The sequence below is a fragment of the Hydra vulgaris genome, chromosome 09 (assembly GCF_038396675.1).
Source record: "Hydra vulgaris chromosome 09, alternate assembly HydraT2T_AEP".
NCBI lineage: Eukaryota > Metazoa > Cnidaria > Hydrozoa > Anthoathecata > Hydridae > Hydra > Hydra vulgaris.
Genome location: NC_088928.1, coordinates 28,938,345 through 28,955,334, shown reverse-complemented (window position 1 = coordinate 28,955,334; position 16,990 = coordinate 28,938,345). Strand labels below are relative to the sequence as shown.

Genomic DNA, 16,990 nt, shown 5'->3' with positions numbered 1-16,990 from the left:
TAAAACTTTCAATTTATTGTTCAGAATCAGGTTACAACTGGAATAAACCAAAATGTACACTTCATCCTATTATTATATAGTACAAATCAAACGGTAAACGGATATCTAAGTCATTTTACTTTCTGATGACGTTGATGAATACTTTGTATATAAAATACAACAGCTCATTACCAATTACATTAAAGCAAACATTCTACAAATTAGTAATATTAAATACTTCACTGATGGGTGTGCACAATATAAAAACTTTATTAATCTTTGCCATCACAAAGAAGACTTTGATATTGATGCTGAATGGTTTTTTTTTACTACAAGCCATGGTGAATCTGCTTGTGATGATATTGGGGGCACAGTAAAAAAATAACTGCACAAGTTAGTTTAATAAGGACACTCACTGGAATTTTAGATGTAGATAAGATGTTTGTATTTTGTGTAATCAAAATAAAAAACATTCAATTCATTTTGGTTTATAAAACAGAAATAAATGAAGTTACAACCAAGTTTAAGATGGATTTGAGATTTAGAGATAAATAATAGAATCCGTAGTAAGAAAGTGTCGAGCACTATAAAGAGATGTAACCTTATCAGATGCTAATTTTGCAATGGATTTGATAATTTTTATTTAAAAAAAAAGAGTTTTTATGCTTATACCTATCTATCCTTTTATTATCTATCCTTTTTTTCTCCTTTTTGCAAAAAAATGTTATATATTTATTATGTGAACATACAGTCCCAAATCAAAAGATTAGTCCACTTTTTAAATTTTCTAAAATTTCAACTATTTACTGGTTTAGGTGCTATTTAAATTGGCTTGCAATGTCTTTATTTGTTGATTTGTTTTTTGGTTTATAACTTAACACTTTCAGGATTTTAGCAGAATAAGATTATTTTCAGGGTGCCAACAATTTCAGAATTAAAAACAACATCTCTTTAATTAATGACATTTGTGTTTTGTCATCTGTGCTGCTTTACTATGTATTATATAAGTTCAGTAATATTTTTTGTTAACTATTGTGATTTAGCTACATTAGATTTATATTATAATATACTTTGAACCATTTTAAACCATTTTACACATTTTGTATGCTTTGTTTCAGTATTTTCTAAACAAAACAAGTTATCTGTTTTAAAATAACTTTTTAATAATAAAAATGTCTAAAAGTTCTAAATAACAATACAAAAAAGACATCAGTTCTGAAAAAAAACAATTATTCAATATCTTCTGATCAATAAGCATTAGTTGATAAGTAAATTATCAAGAAAATGTTAGATATCAAGACACACTGTGAACCAGATCAAAGACAAATTGAAAAATCTTCCCATAAGGTATTCAGAGGCAAGACAAATGCGGTCGAAAAAAGAAAATGACACAAAAGAATGAGAGAAAGCTAGTGAAAATAGTGAAAGAAAATAGATTTGCTACATACTCAGCAATTACCAGCAAGCTAAATGAGGTGGGACTAAATGTAGAAACAATCACTGTTCGATGATGTTTGCATGGATATGGCATCAGAAGTAGAAGGCCAGCCCAAAAGCAAAAATTAACTAATTCTCAGAGAACGCCTGTATTGGGTAAAGAAGTATAGTAATTTAATTGGAAATCAGCAAGTCATTACAAAACAAAAACAATTTTTTTTTCTTAATATTTATCCTTAATATTCCTTAATATTTATCCTTAATATTCCTTAATATTTATCCTTAATATTCCTTAATATTTATCCTTAATATTCCTTAATATTTATCCTTAATATTCCAGTGTTTGAGTTATGTAATTGTTTTTATTCTGTTTTCTCCAGGTATGCTTAAGCATACCTGAAGTCGACCAAAGAAACTATGACTTAATATATATATGAAAAGGCTCAATATATATATGAAAATGGCTTCTAATGAAAAATTCCATGAAGATTCTATAATCCAGACAATTAAACATCCTCCTAAGTCATGTTTTGGTCGATTATTATTGGAAAAGACCTTGGTCAACTGTACATTGTGGATTAAATAACATGACCAATACAAAAAAGTTATTAAAACCCGGCATTTACCTCAATTGAACAAGTGGTCTCCAAATAAGCAGAAAAAAATATTTATGCAAGATGGAGCCCCGTGCTACACTGCAAAATCCATTAAAAAATTATTGGCATCTCTAAAAATTCCACTTTTGGATAGGCCAGGGGACTCCCTAGATTTAAACCTCATAGAAAATGTATGGGAGCTATTAAAGAGAGAACTTTTGCTAGAAAAGGTCACAAATAGGACCCAATTGATTGAAAAACTGATTTGGCATTGAAAACATAAAGCAAATGTAAAAGAAATAATTTTAAATCGCATTTATAGCATGTTGAATTCTCTTTATGCAGTTATAAAAAATTAAGGAGGATAAATAAAATATTATAAATATATTCTTATTGTTATTTTGTGCATCTTATGTTAGAAAATAGTTATACTTTATTTATATATAAAGTTTTTATCTGCATTTTCATTACAACATAAGTTTTACCTCTATGAAGACAGCAAATACAAAAAATATCAAGGGTGCTAAGAATTTGATCAGGAATATATATATATATATATATATATATATATATATATATATATATATATATATATATATATATATATATATATATATATATATATATATATATATATATATATATATAAAGGGTGGTTAAATTTTAAGGGACGATGTTAAATTTGAATAAAACACAAATTATTAAGGAATTTATTGTAACATCTTTTTATTATGATAATATGGTATGATTCAATTATGTATAGAATAAAATATCGGCCAAATGGGCGCCGCGACCTCGGCAGCACACCTCCATCCGATGGTGCAAATTTTCGATGACTCTGAGGCATAATTGAGGTTCTATGCCGTTAATGTGCCGAATTATCTCATCCTTTAGCTCTTGAATTGTTGCTGGCTTATCAACGTACACCTTTTCTTTTAAATACCCCAAAGAAAGAAGTCCAACGGTGTCAAATCACATGATCTTGGCGGCCAATTGACATCGCCACCATGTGAGATAACACGGCCATTGAATTTTTCGTGCAAAAGAGCCTTTGTTTCGTTAGCAGTGTGGCAAGTGGCACCGTCCTGTTGAAACCACATATCCTCCACATCCATATGGTTCAATTCGGGCCATAAAAAGTTCGTTATCATCTCACGATAGCGAACACCATTCACAGTAACTGCCAGACCGGCATAATTTTGGAAAAAATATGGTCCGATGATGCCGCCATCCCATAAACCACACCAAACAGTCACTCTTTGTGGGTGCATTGGTTTTTCGACAATCACTCTCAGATTAACATTCGCTTAAATGCGGCAATTCTGCTTGTTGACGAAGCCACTAAGGTGAAAATGGGCCTCATCACTGAAGATGATTTCCGCCGGAAATTGATCATCGATGGTTGCCTTTTCTTGCCACCATTCTGACCATTGACGACGTTTGAGATGGTCAGTGGGCTTTAGTTCTTGGGTCAACTGCACCTTGTAAGCGTGTAAATGCAAGTCTTTATGCATAATGTTCATCATCGACGAGCGTGAGAGGTGCAACTGTTGGTTACGACAACGAGTTGATGTGGACGGCTCTTCAGCCACACTGTCGCGAACAGTAGCAATATTTTCAGCAGTACGAGCTGTACGAGCATGCACTGGTCTTTTCACATCTCCTACAGACCCGGTTTGCTCAAATTTATGCATGATTTTTCCGATTGTACGCACATTTGGACGATTAAATTGACCGAAAAACTCACTAAGTGCACGATATGCATTTTGATTTAAAGGCCCATTTTCATAATAGGCCTGAATAACTTTTACGCGTTGCTCAATTGTGTAACTTTCCATGGTTCAAATTGAGTCAGTCTGAAATTGAGAAATGGCACATTAAATACAGAAAAATAATTTACATTTAGGTTTGGTTCACATTCAACATCGGCCCTTAAAATTTAACCACCCTTTATATATATATATATATTAGGGTGGGTCATATTTTTAATTTTTCTGATTTTTGCATCGTTACTAGTGGGAAAAGTTGCTAGACCATGTAATATGACTACCTGAAAAATATTAGCTTTTTTGAATTTAGTTTATCAAATCAAATCAAATCAAATATATTCCAAAATAGTTATAACATTTCATGCATTTCGGTTGCTAACTAACATGATTACTCTTTTGATCAAGCCAATTCCTTATTAACACAATTACTCTTTTGATCAAACTCCCATTCCTTAAAAGGAACTTTGATGGAACAATGGCAATTTGACCGGCCCCTGATACCTCGATTAACACATTTGCAAGGACAAATGTCAAATACTTAATTAAACAAACAAAGTTAGCACTGAAGCGTAGATGAATTTCCCTTTTATCGAAATATTTCCTCAATCATTTTGTATCAGTAACCAATTTATCCAAGCTTTTCAGAATGCTGTTATATAATATCATTGGCAACCCCGCCCTCCACTATATTTTTACCAAATCATCAGCTACTATCTTATTTATGTCTCTGATTGATGGTTTTTCAGAGTCTAAGGATTGTGAGAAAGTTTTTGCGTGTCTGATGAATAGATAATGCTTAAAGACTTCTGCTTTTGTAGGCAATTGACTTTCTGGAAATTTACAGGGTTGGCCAAATACTGAGTGTTCTGAGTCACTTCTGGTTTTGAAAAAGTTTTTCTTCAAGTTCATTATGCAAACTAAAGAATAAGTATAAAAAATCATTTGTAATCCACATTTACAAAAATTAAATTAAAGTCATGTTCTCTTGTGAACATAAATATCAATTGCCAACAAATCATTACACAAACAATTCTAAAATGTGTTGAACTTTAACATTAACAATCAAAACATATTTAAAGTATGCATATTTCAATATTATTATTGCAATATGCATTCAAAACACTCACAATATTGTGAGTGCTGCATTATCGCAACTGAAAACAACTATCTGATAGTTATTGATTCTACCATGTTTATTACATAAAATCTTGTATATATATACGAATAAAAACTCCCATGACAATTCTTTAACTACAATAGTCATTAAAATAACCCTTAAAAGTAATCATATAAAAATGAGTGAATTTTAATACGCTTCTTTACGTGACATCTAACACGTACGATTATAATTCACTAATCTTAAACAATAGAACAGTGAGTGATAAAGTAAAAATGAAATTAGAAATAGAGGTAATGTCAAATATGGGTATAGTTAATTAAATAAAATTTGAAATATTCTATTTGAATAAATGTTGAATTTGAACTACGTAGAAAAGCGTTATTTAAAAAGTTTACACAAAAGTTGCCAACCTAAAATGTTGAAGGAAACTCAAATTTTCATTGTTACCTTATTTTTTTCATATTATAGCAACTTTTTGTAGTAGGACAATAAATTAAGAAAATATGACCCACCCTAACATATATATATATATATATATATATATATATATATATATATATATATATATATATATATATATATATATATATATATATATATATATATATATATATATATAAAACAATCAACAACATTCAACACTTTGCATTTAAAAGAAAAGATTCACAAAACACAAACTAATTCTGGAACCATTCCTGGAAGGAGTAATGTTGGCTTTAACAAGAAATTTTGCAAAATATACTTTTGATTTAGACAAATGGAAAATATTTATTAATAACTTATAATTGCAAAACTCAATCTGTGAGAACAAAAACTTATCTCACTAGAGATATTCAATGTGCCAAAATAAGCTTTGTAGGTTGAAGCTATGTCATATATTTCCAAACATTTACATACTATTGAAAATACTTGTGACTTGTGTTGATAACCACTAGTACAATAAAAAGTTTATTTTCGAAATTAAAATAAATACTTAGAAATATAATTTCTTAAGAAAAATTTCTGAAAACATAATATAGCTAGCTAATACAAGTATTATATTAAAAAATATATATATAAAATAATTTTAATTCAAAGACAATATTATTTTTAATAATACATTTTTTTTACAATTATATTTTTGGAAACCAAACAAATTAAAAGATTAATTTAATAAGATTTTTTAGAATAAATTCACTTTTTTTAAAAATAATTACATTTTTTTACTGTCTATTTTTGTCACTGATATTTGCACAAGATATTTTGTCTTTTCACTTCCTAATTTATTTCTAACTTTTGACCAGACCAATTAAAAAACAAACAAGGAAATTCTCTTTATTGATAGTTAGCTAGCAGAACATGCTTGAAGTTAAGAAATAAATTTGCAGGGCATATTTGAAGTTTAGAAATAAATTTGCAGGGCATATTTGAAGTTTAGAAATAAATTTGCAGAACATGTTTGAAGTTTAGAAAACTTGTAGGGCAAGTTTGAAGTTTAGAAATGAATTTGCAAAATCTTTCAGGTAATTTTTTCTGAACTGATTTCTCATTTCTCTGGTTAATGATTGACCACTAATCACTGCCCAATATTGTTGATATAAATTGATTGCTCAACATCCATGTAGGAAACACACCATAATCCTATAGTTTAATCAACTCAAACTTGGTTCAAAATCAGGATAATGGTTGTAAAGTCATTCTTCTGGTTCATCCTCATTTTTAATCACCAGGTTTTTACATATGAAAAAAAAATTAAATTCTGATTAGCATTTAGCTGTAAAAATCGATTTTTTGATTTTTAATTAAAAACTTATTTGTACCCAAAAAGCGAGGATTAGCAATGTATGGAAAATAATATATAGGCATTATAGCATCATTAAATTTCATCTTGATAGCTGTGTGGTAATGAAAAATTTATTTATTTAATCAATATAGTTTTTAGTTAATTTATTTTTCCTTTACATCTATAAAGTCTTATTTGTAATCAAAACTTTGAAAAAAAAAAAATTGTTGTATGTTTTTGTTAGCATACAACAATGTTAATTAAAAATTTAATATCTAAAACAACACCAAATATTTTAAGTTGGGTTTCAAGACTGTTAGCTTTTATAAATATTGTTCAATTTTCAATTATTTTCCTGATTTTGACAGATATATCATGATTATCCGCAATTTCTACATAAATTGGAAAGTTTTTTTTATATATTTCTATACTGTCAATTTATGAGTTCCAGTGGGTATCATTTGCTAGCTGTGGCATATGCCCTCCTTTCTAAAAAATTTAATAATTAATTTTAAACTTTGATATATTTTTATACTTTAAGTTAATAATCCACAAATACAAAATAAAATTTACTATGTAAATATTATTCTGTAATTTAATAAGTGCTTGATGTGTATGAGTTCACAAGAAGGCTACTTTAATTGTGGTTACAATCTTCTCTCAACTCTAACTCTGAAACACAAACCTTGAAAAATAAATAAGACAAATAAACTGCACCGATTAACAAGTTAAAGCACTTCAACCATATTGACATCTGAGTGTCTTCCTTTCTTTTCTAAAAGATTTAATTAATGTGCAGAATACCCATATACTAAAAGATTTGGAAATGTTGCTTTGATTAAATCCCTCATTTTATAAACTTATTTTCATTAACTTTTACCTCAGCAAATACTTTTTTACATGTCTTCTTGGGTAAGTTGATTCGTCATACAGTTGTTTACTTCATTATACACTTTTTCTAAAAGCTATCAACCAAGCATTTTATGGCTAGGTGGATTTTATCCTGGTCTCAATGAACTGATCATGTCTATAAACTCTTGATTTTTAGAAGTTTTAAATTAAATTTGCATTGAAACTAACATTTGCATTGAAAATTTTTTTTGCTCTTTTTATATCAGTATTTTCTTTCTATTCCATATTATTTGATCTTGTGTATCATGACATCAACCATTGCTTTTTACAAGGTGTTGACAAACTTATAGAAGTAACAGATGCTAAGAACATGTTCTAACTTGAGACAATGGTCCAGCTATCAGAGCAGATGTACTAATAGTCAAACCATTATTTAGAAATACATTATTACAACATTTATTCAAATATTTTGACAGATTGAACTCAGACAAACTCAAAATTTTTTGTCACAAAAAAAATTTGAGTTTTTACATAAGTATTCTTATGTAAAAAAACTCAATATATTAAATGGGATTTTACTTATTCTATTTTGTTGCTAAACAAAGCATGATAATTTACTCGTTCTATTTTGTTGCTAAGCAAAGCATTTCTTTAATTCTTCAGTCTTCTTTCTCCTATTTCCTATCGTCATTTTTGAATCATAAAAAAATATTTTTAAATCTAAAATAAATCAATACATAAAGGTTTAATTGTAATTCAATCCAAATTACAAATCTAATCCAAAATGGCTCTAATCAATTATGAACAGTCAAAAATCTTGTAAAGGAGCAATTTGTTCTTTTTTTGACTTAAATGGCAATCAAGATGGCAGAATGTTTCAATCTTCATTTTTCCAAATCGTTCTCTCCTATCACAAATAACCTAAGCTTACCAGTGTTTAGTATTAGATCTAATGCAATCCGTTCTCCAGATGTCAGCTCTCTATTCTCTGGCACAAATTTAGAAGCTTAATTATCATCCCTTGATACTTGATGGTGTACATGCTTATGTTTTAAAAAGTTGCTCAGTAGAGTAGTTTTAGTAGACTACTTTTACTAATATTCAAATGCTCCATAGTTTCTGGTCAAGTTTCATCATATTGGAAGCTAGCAATTGTCTTACCCAATCACAAGAAATGTGGTCATACTGATCCAGAAAATCTGCCTATTTCACTAACTTCTCTAGTTTGTAAGGTTATGGAAAAGTTACTTTGCAACTTTATGGCAGACCATTTGTACACAATTTATTATTCTGTCATCAACATAGATTTGTTTGAAATTGTTCATGTACGACTAATCTTTAAGAGGTATTTGACATTATTACCGAAGCTCTTAATGATCCCTGATCTGCACTACTAATTTTTTTAGACTTCACTAAAGAATTTGATCATGTCTTACACATTCTTCTTTTCCCAAAACAATAAACAAGCAATATGGTTTCTGTAATATGATCCTCAATTAGATAAAAAATTCTAAAAGACACCTCTTCTGATCGAATAGATGTACTGAATGGAGTTCCTCAGGCTCGATTATTGCTCCACTTTTGTTTTTAATTTTTATTAATGACATGCCTGAGTTTTTATTTAACTTCTGTACATTATTTGCCTATGACACTCAATTAATTGCAAAATTCATAAGCTTATCTGATCTAGAACAAGTCCAAAAGTATATAGATGTGTTACTACATTTGTCTAAACTTTGGGACACTGAATTTAATATAAATATATATGCAAAGTAATGAGCTTTTATGGTGATTTCGATGTTTTAGACTACTCTTTTGGTATGTTTAATTCATCAAACACTCCTTTTGAAAAAGTTGATTTTAAAAAGCCACTAGGAGATTATTTCAACAATAAACTTAAGCGATCTGGTCAAATAAATAATGAAGCATTAAAAGCTAACCAGATACTTGATATTCTTAAAAGAACTTTTATTAATAATGTAATTACATTTTTAAAACTATATACTTTAGTTTTGCGCTTCAGAATGGAATATTTAAAGAAAGGTATTTAGAGACTCGAAAAAATTTGTAGTAAAAAAACTAGTTCCTCAATTAAGAAACTACGAATTTCGATTGGCAAATTTAGGATTAACTTTATTTGAGATGACTTTCAGATTGATAAATGAGAGGCAATGCAATTCAGTATTTAAAAATCTATAAGAATTTTAATGAAGTAAAGTTCCTAAATCCAAATATAACACCCACTTGTTTTTCAAATTGTCCTGAAGGAAACTTACAAAACAACATCCACAACCATGTAATTGTCAGAGGAATTTCAAATAACTCGCATAGACTTAACTTCTTACCTAATAGAATTGCATCCCAATGGAATGATTTCCCCATATTGTCGATATTGAATGGGTATGCAACTTAAACCAAGAGTTTGGAGCTGATTGAATTAGCAAGAAACAAAAATATCATTATATTACCACCTTACAACATTATATTACAACATTATATTACAACATTATATTACCACATTATATTACAACATTATATTACAACATTATATTACCACATTATATTACAACATTATATTACAACATTATATTACCACATTAGTTACCTATTCATGTTATTAAATGAAAAGTAAAAGGTACAAACAGTTGTTTGAATCATGTACAAGCAGCTACAGTGAAAATGAGATTTTTGAAAATTCATCAGAAGTACTCATTGAAAGTTTTTACTTATGAAAAAATTGATTAATAATTTTATAGTAAAACTATAGGAAAGTAAACCAGATCTTGATTTATCTACATTTTTATCTAGTGTAAATTTTAACTTTTTCTTTTGAAATTTGAGTTTTTTTTTGCTAATCATTATTTTTATATTTGTGTAAAATAAATACAACCACAAGTGATCATATAGCATTAACATTTGGGCTTATTGCTAATCATTTGTGCATAAATAAAATAAATACAAACACAAGTGATCATATAGCATTAACAATTTAATGTAGCATTCACAAATCTGTAAACAGTAATCTTGTTTAATAATTACAAAATTTTGTATTTTTAAGTTTCTATAAAATTTCTTTGTGCTGTTCTGTTTAAGTTTAACAACCAAAATTAACTTTTTCACCATTTCAATTTATTTTTTAATAAAATGAAAAATTTTAAATCCTAAAATAACTTTATAAATTGCAATTGCTGACAGTTGACATTTGTATTGGAACATTTATTTGCTAACTTTGAAGGTTTATTAAAAAGCTTTTACTATAAACTGATGAAAATAAATTTGAATAAAGAGTTTTAATAAATTAATTTCTAAATATCTAAAATAGTGAAAATTAACTAAATAATCAAAATATATAAATAATAAAAAATAACTAAATAAAATAGATAATGAAAAATAACCTCCACGTATTCTTGGATTAGGATCAATGATCAGATATTTTTCAACCCATTTTTCCATATTCTCTATCACAAACTTATGAATCTAATCATGTGTTAAAACATCTTTTAAATAAACTTTCTAGGTGTATCTTTTAAAAAACTTAGGTTTAATAGTTTACCTCTTTGTTTCTTGAAACATGGTTTGAAATCCAATCTAATGTTAATGCAGGACTATATTCTGCTGTCTATAATATAAGAAAGTTTTCTATAAAAAATACAAATAGTACTAAAATTTCAGGCGTTTAATGAAAACTATTTTATTTTTTCAAATATTTTCAAAGTTACAAACATTTACAAACATTTACAAAATGTAGCATAACAATTTTAAAAATTATTTACGTTAACATGATATCATGAGTTCAAACTCATGATAGCATTCAAAATGTTAACATGATATCATGAGTTCAAACTCATGATAGCATTCAAAATGTTAACATGATATCATGAGTTCAAACTCATGATAGCATTCAAAATGTTAACATGATATCATGAGTTCAAACTCATGATAGCATTCAAAATGTTAACATGATATCATGAGTTCAAACTCATGATAGCATTCAAAATGTTAACATGATATCATGAGTTCAAACTCATGATAGCATTCAAAATGTTAACATGATATCATGAGTTCAAACTCATGATAGCATTCAAAATGTTAACATGATATCATGAGTTCAAACTCATGATAGCATTCAAAATGTTAACATGATATCATGAGTTCAAACTCATGATAGCATTCAAAATGTTAACATGATATCATGAGTTCAAACTCATGATAGCATTCAAAATGTTAACATGATATCATGAGTTCAAACTCATGATAGCATTCAAAATGTTAACATGATATCATGAGTTCAAACTCATGATAGCATTCAAAATGTTAACATGATAGCTATCATGAGTTCAAACTCATGATAGCATTCAAAATGTTAACATGATAGCTATCATGAGTTCAAACTCATGATAGCATTCAAAATGTTAACATGATAGCTATCATGAGTTCAAACTCATGATAGCATTCAAAATGTTAACATGATAGCTATCATGAGTTCAAACTCATGATAGCATTCAAAATGTTAACATGATAGCTATCATGAGTTCAAACTCATGATAGCATTCAAAATGTTAACATGATAGCTATCATGAGTTCAAACTCATGATAGCATTCAAAATGTTAACATGATAGCTATCATGAGTTCAAACTCATGATAGCATTCAAAATGTTAACATGATAGTTATCATGAGTTCAAACTCATGATAGCATTCAAAATGTTAACATGATAGTTATCATGAGTTCAAACTCATGATAGCATTCAAAATGTTAACATGATAGCTATCATGAGTTCAAACTCATGATAGCATTCAAAATGTTAACATGATAGTTATCATGAGTTCAAACTCATGATAGCATTCAAAATGTTAACATGATAGCTATCATGAGTTCAAACTCATGATAGCATTCAAAATGTTAACATGATAGCTATCATGAGTTCAAACTCATGATAGCATTCAAAATGTTAACATGATAGCTATCATGAGTTCAAACTCATGATAGCATTCAAAATGTTAACATGATAGTTATCATGAGTTCAAACTCATGATAGCATTCAAAATGTTAACATGATAGCTATCATGAGTTCAAACTCATGATAGCATTCAAAATGTTAACATGATAGCTATCATGAGTTCAAACTCATGATAGCATTCAAAATGTTAACATGATAGCTATCATGAGTTCAAACTCATGATAGCATTCAAAATGTTAACATGATAGCTATCATGAGTTCAAACTCATGATAGCATTCAAAATGTTAACATGATAGCTATCATGAGTTCAAACTCATGATAGCATTCAAAATGTTAACATGATAGCTATCATGAGTTCAAACTCATGATAGCATTCAAAATGTTAACATGATAGCTATCATGAGTTCAAACTCATGATAGCATTCAAAATGTTAACATGATAGCTATCATGAGTTCAAACTCATGATAGCATTCAAAATGTTAACATGATAGCTATCATGAGTTCAAACTCATGATAGCATTCAAAATGTTAACATGATAGCTATCATGAGTTCAAACTCATGATAGCATTCAAAATGTTAACATGATAGCTATCATGAGTTCAAACTCATGATAGCATTCAAAATGTTAACATGATAGCTATCATGAGTTCAAACTCATGATAGCATTCAAAATGTTAACATGATAGCTATCATGAGTTCAAACTCATGATAGCATTCAAAATGTTAACATGATAGCTATCATGAGTTCAAACTCATGATAGCATTCAAAATGTTAACATGATAGCTATCATGAGTTCAAACTCATGATAGCATTCAAAATGTTAACATGATAGCTATCATGAGTTCAAACTCATGATAGCATTCAAAATGTTAACATGATAGCTATCATGAGTTCAAACTCATGATAGCATTCAAAATGTTAACATGATAGTTATCATGAGTTCAAACTCATGATAGCATTCAAAATGTTAACATGATAGCTATCATGAGTTCAAACTCATGATAGCATTCAAAATGTTAACATGATAGCTATCATGAGTTCAAACTCATGATAGCATTCAAAATGTTAACATGATAGCTATCATGAGTTCAAACTCATGATAGCATTCAAAATGTTAACATGATAGCTATCATGAGTTCAAACTCATGATAGCATTCAAAATGTTAACATGATAGCTATCATGAGTTCAAACTCATGATAGCATTCAAAATGTTAACATGATAGCTATCATGAGTTCAAACTCATGATAGCATTCAAAATGTTAACATGATAGCTATCATGAGTTCAAACTCATGATAGCATTCAAAATGTTAACATGATAGTTATCATGAGTTCAAACTCATGATAGCATTCAAAATGTTAACATGATAGTTATCATGAGTTCAAACTCATGATAGCATTCAAAATGTTAACATGATAGCTATCATGAGTTCAAACTCATGATAGCATTCAAAATGTTAACATGATAGCTATCATGAGTTCAAACTCATGATAGCATTCAAAATGTTAACATGATAGCTATCATGAGTTCAAACTCATGATAGCATTCAAAATGTTAACATGATAGCTATCATGAGTTCAAACTCATGAAAGCATTCAAAATGTTAACATGATAGTTATCATGAGTTCAAACTCATGATAGCATTCAAAATGTTAACATGATAGCTATCATGAGTTCAAACTCATGATAGCATTCAAAATGTTAACATGATAGTTATCATGAGTTCAAACTCATGATAGCATTCAAAATGTTAACATGATAGCTATCATGAGTTCAAACTCATGATAGCATTCAAAATGTTAACATGATAGTTATCATGAGTTCAAACTCATGATGGCTATCATTCAAAACGTTAACATGATGGCTATCATTCAAAATGTTAACATACTTAACATTTTTAATGATAGCCATAACATACTATAGCTTAATACTATAACAAATGTTATAATGTACATGTTATGTAGCTTAACACTATAACACTAAAATACAAGACTGGAAAAAAAACTTTTTTTTCTTCTTTTAATTAAAAGATAGCTTGTCCAAACCAAAACCTTTAGTCAAACATTATTCTGCTGCACTAATGAAAGGAACAAATGAATATTACACTATTGCTAAAAAGTCATTTCATCAAGTATAAAATTACATACCTGCCATATTTTAGAGAGCACAATTGCAGTGTATGATGGCAATCCAGGTAAACCATTTTCTCCTACTTCAATTAATAGAGACAAAACTTTGAAAAAATTTTGTGACTGATCAATAGAAAGCTTTTGTATAGTTGATAGTATAAGATGCACAATCATTTCTGCCATTTGTTGATTGTAACAAGATAAATGAAATATAATGTTTGCCGTTTGTCTTAAATTAATACCATCCATAATAATTTGACACAAGAATGGCACCTCCTAAAAATTGTTGATTTAAGTTTAAAAATAATTCAGTGAGTAATAACTTATTTTTTAGTAACAACTTATTAGTAACAATTATAAATTAGTAATTTATTATTAACAAGTTTATGAGAAACAAATTTATACAATTAGAAAGTTTAAAAACAATTAGAAAATATGGTTGCAAAAAAAAAAAAAGTACAATTATGTCTATTACAGAACATGTACAATATTTCTATTGTACATGTTCTGTAATAGGCATAATTGTACTTTTTTTTTTTTGCAACCATATTTTCTTTTTGAAATTTTTTTTGGGAATCAAGAGATAATATTGATGAAAAGTTCTTAGCAAACAATTCAGATTTGTCTTTAGGTGAGGTGACAAAACCTCAACCATACAAGAGGGGTGGAATAACAGATTTGCCCTTATTATTGATAATGTTAAAAATTCTCAAGAAGTCATGAGAGCCTAATTTTTGTGAAGAAATACAAGTTTTTATGACATGAGAATAGTGGGCTTCGACGCTAGACAAAAACCTTTTTACAATGGTTTCTTACAATAGTAAACAGACGTCTGTTTTCTGGAGAATTGTTTTGCTGTTAGATATGGAAGTGTTATATTTGGTTTTGATTGGAAATTAAATCAGCACAATGCAAGGAAAACCATAGAGAAGAGTGAGCTTTGACTTGGAATCATTGAGAGGGAATAAAAGACTCCATGCCAGCCTGAATCCAAGAAGTTATGCAAGAAGCACATTTGTGAGAAGGAAGACGAAAGATTTCTACCCAAGGGCCAACCTTTTTAATAGTCCAAGCAATTGCCTCATAACTATTAATAAACCCTAACCTGTAACAGCTGCCTAAGATGATTATTTTTAACAAGATACCATCTCTAACCTTTACTCAAGAGCCCTAAGGTAGGGGGCATTTTATGTCGGAGTTGGCTTCTCCTGGCCTTTGCCTAAAAAAGCGTATCCTAATGACTTGAAGTTGATAAATGCCTTTCAGCTGATTATGGAAGAAAGGGATCAGTTATAGAGATCAAATAATGTATATTGCCTGCGTAATGAACTACTTAGGAGTAGAAATAAATAGAGAGACTGTAAGACAGAAGTGCTATGAAACTATAGCACACAAAAGTATTGAAATACAAGAAAACAATAAAGATTAATTAAGAGGTAAAAAACTTGTTCTCCATTTTGATGGTAAAGTAGTTAGTCATATTGAAGAGAAATTGAAGCAAAAACTGTGATTGAGTTGCTGTTTCTGCTACAAGCCCAAAACTTGAGTATAAAGATGATCTTCTTCTAGGAGTTGTACAAAGTAACACTGGAAAAGTAATTAATCAGGTTTTAGTTATACAAAATCTGCTGGAGTATTTTAAAGTAATTGACCAAGTTTTTGTAGTTTGTACTGACACTACTGCCATAAATACAGGCAGATTGGATGGAACAATTATGATTTTAACAAGAATTTTAAAAAAACCACTGCTTTGGTTAATGTTTAGACATCATATTTATGAACTGCACATTAAACATGTTTACAAAGCTATAACTGGAATTAAAGCAAAGACCCAAATCATAAACTTTATTTCAACTTTAGGGAGCGATTGGGGGAATTTTTGCCATTAATTTCTGCTCCTGATGCTAAATATAGATTTAAAAGGTTTTCTGAGAACTTACTCACTTTTGGCTCAGGCATATACAGTTTGTAATTTGAAGCAAAGAGTTTTATAGAGTTTTCTTTGAATAACACGACTTTTTCATAGGACGATTACAAGCATCTTGTAGACTACCTTGCTTTTTATTTTAACATCATCTCTGATAAGTTAAAAGATTTAAAATTTATCAGGCCAGCACCTGTCATGCAGCTCATTTTATGGCATATTCCACATATCACCTAGTTCTTGAAATTTCATCACTAGTAATTGATTATCTACATGAACAACAAAAAGAAAATGTCTCTAGGATGTGTTTTATAATCTGAATTTTCCATGCACCCATATTTTTGAAGTCTAGTCTTGCTAAGCATTCTGTTTTAATTGACTTAAGAGCTTTCATTAATGCATAAATTATAAAAAAAGAATGGAACTTAAAGGCAGGTAACGACCTGTTGAAGAGTAT

The 16,990-nt window shown here is 28.8% G+C and overlaps 1 protein-coding gene across 1 annotated transcript in view; it reads right to left on the bottom strand.

The window, feature by feature from the left end:
* Positions 1-16,990, bottom strand: part of LOC100198859 (ubiquitin carboxyl-terminal hydrolase 34) — a 195,646-nt gene that overhangs the window by 41,815 nt on the left and 136,841 nt on the right. The window contains exons 40-42 of the mRNA XM_065805242.1: positions 14,628-14,885; positions 11,069-11,134; positions 10,911-10,992 (exon numbers count right to left, since the gene is read on the bottom strand). Coding sequence (XP_065661314.1) covers positions 10,911-10,992; positions 11,069-11,134; positions 14,628-14,885 — 406 coding nt within the window. The remainder of the gene's footprint in view (positions 1-10,910; positions 10,993-11,068; positions 11,135-14,627; positions 14,886-16,990) is intronic.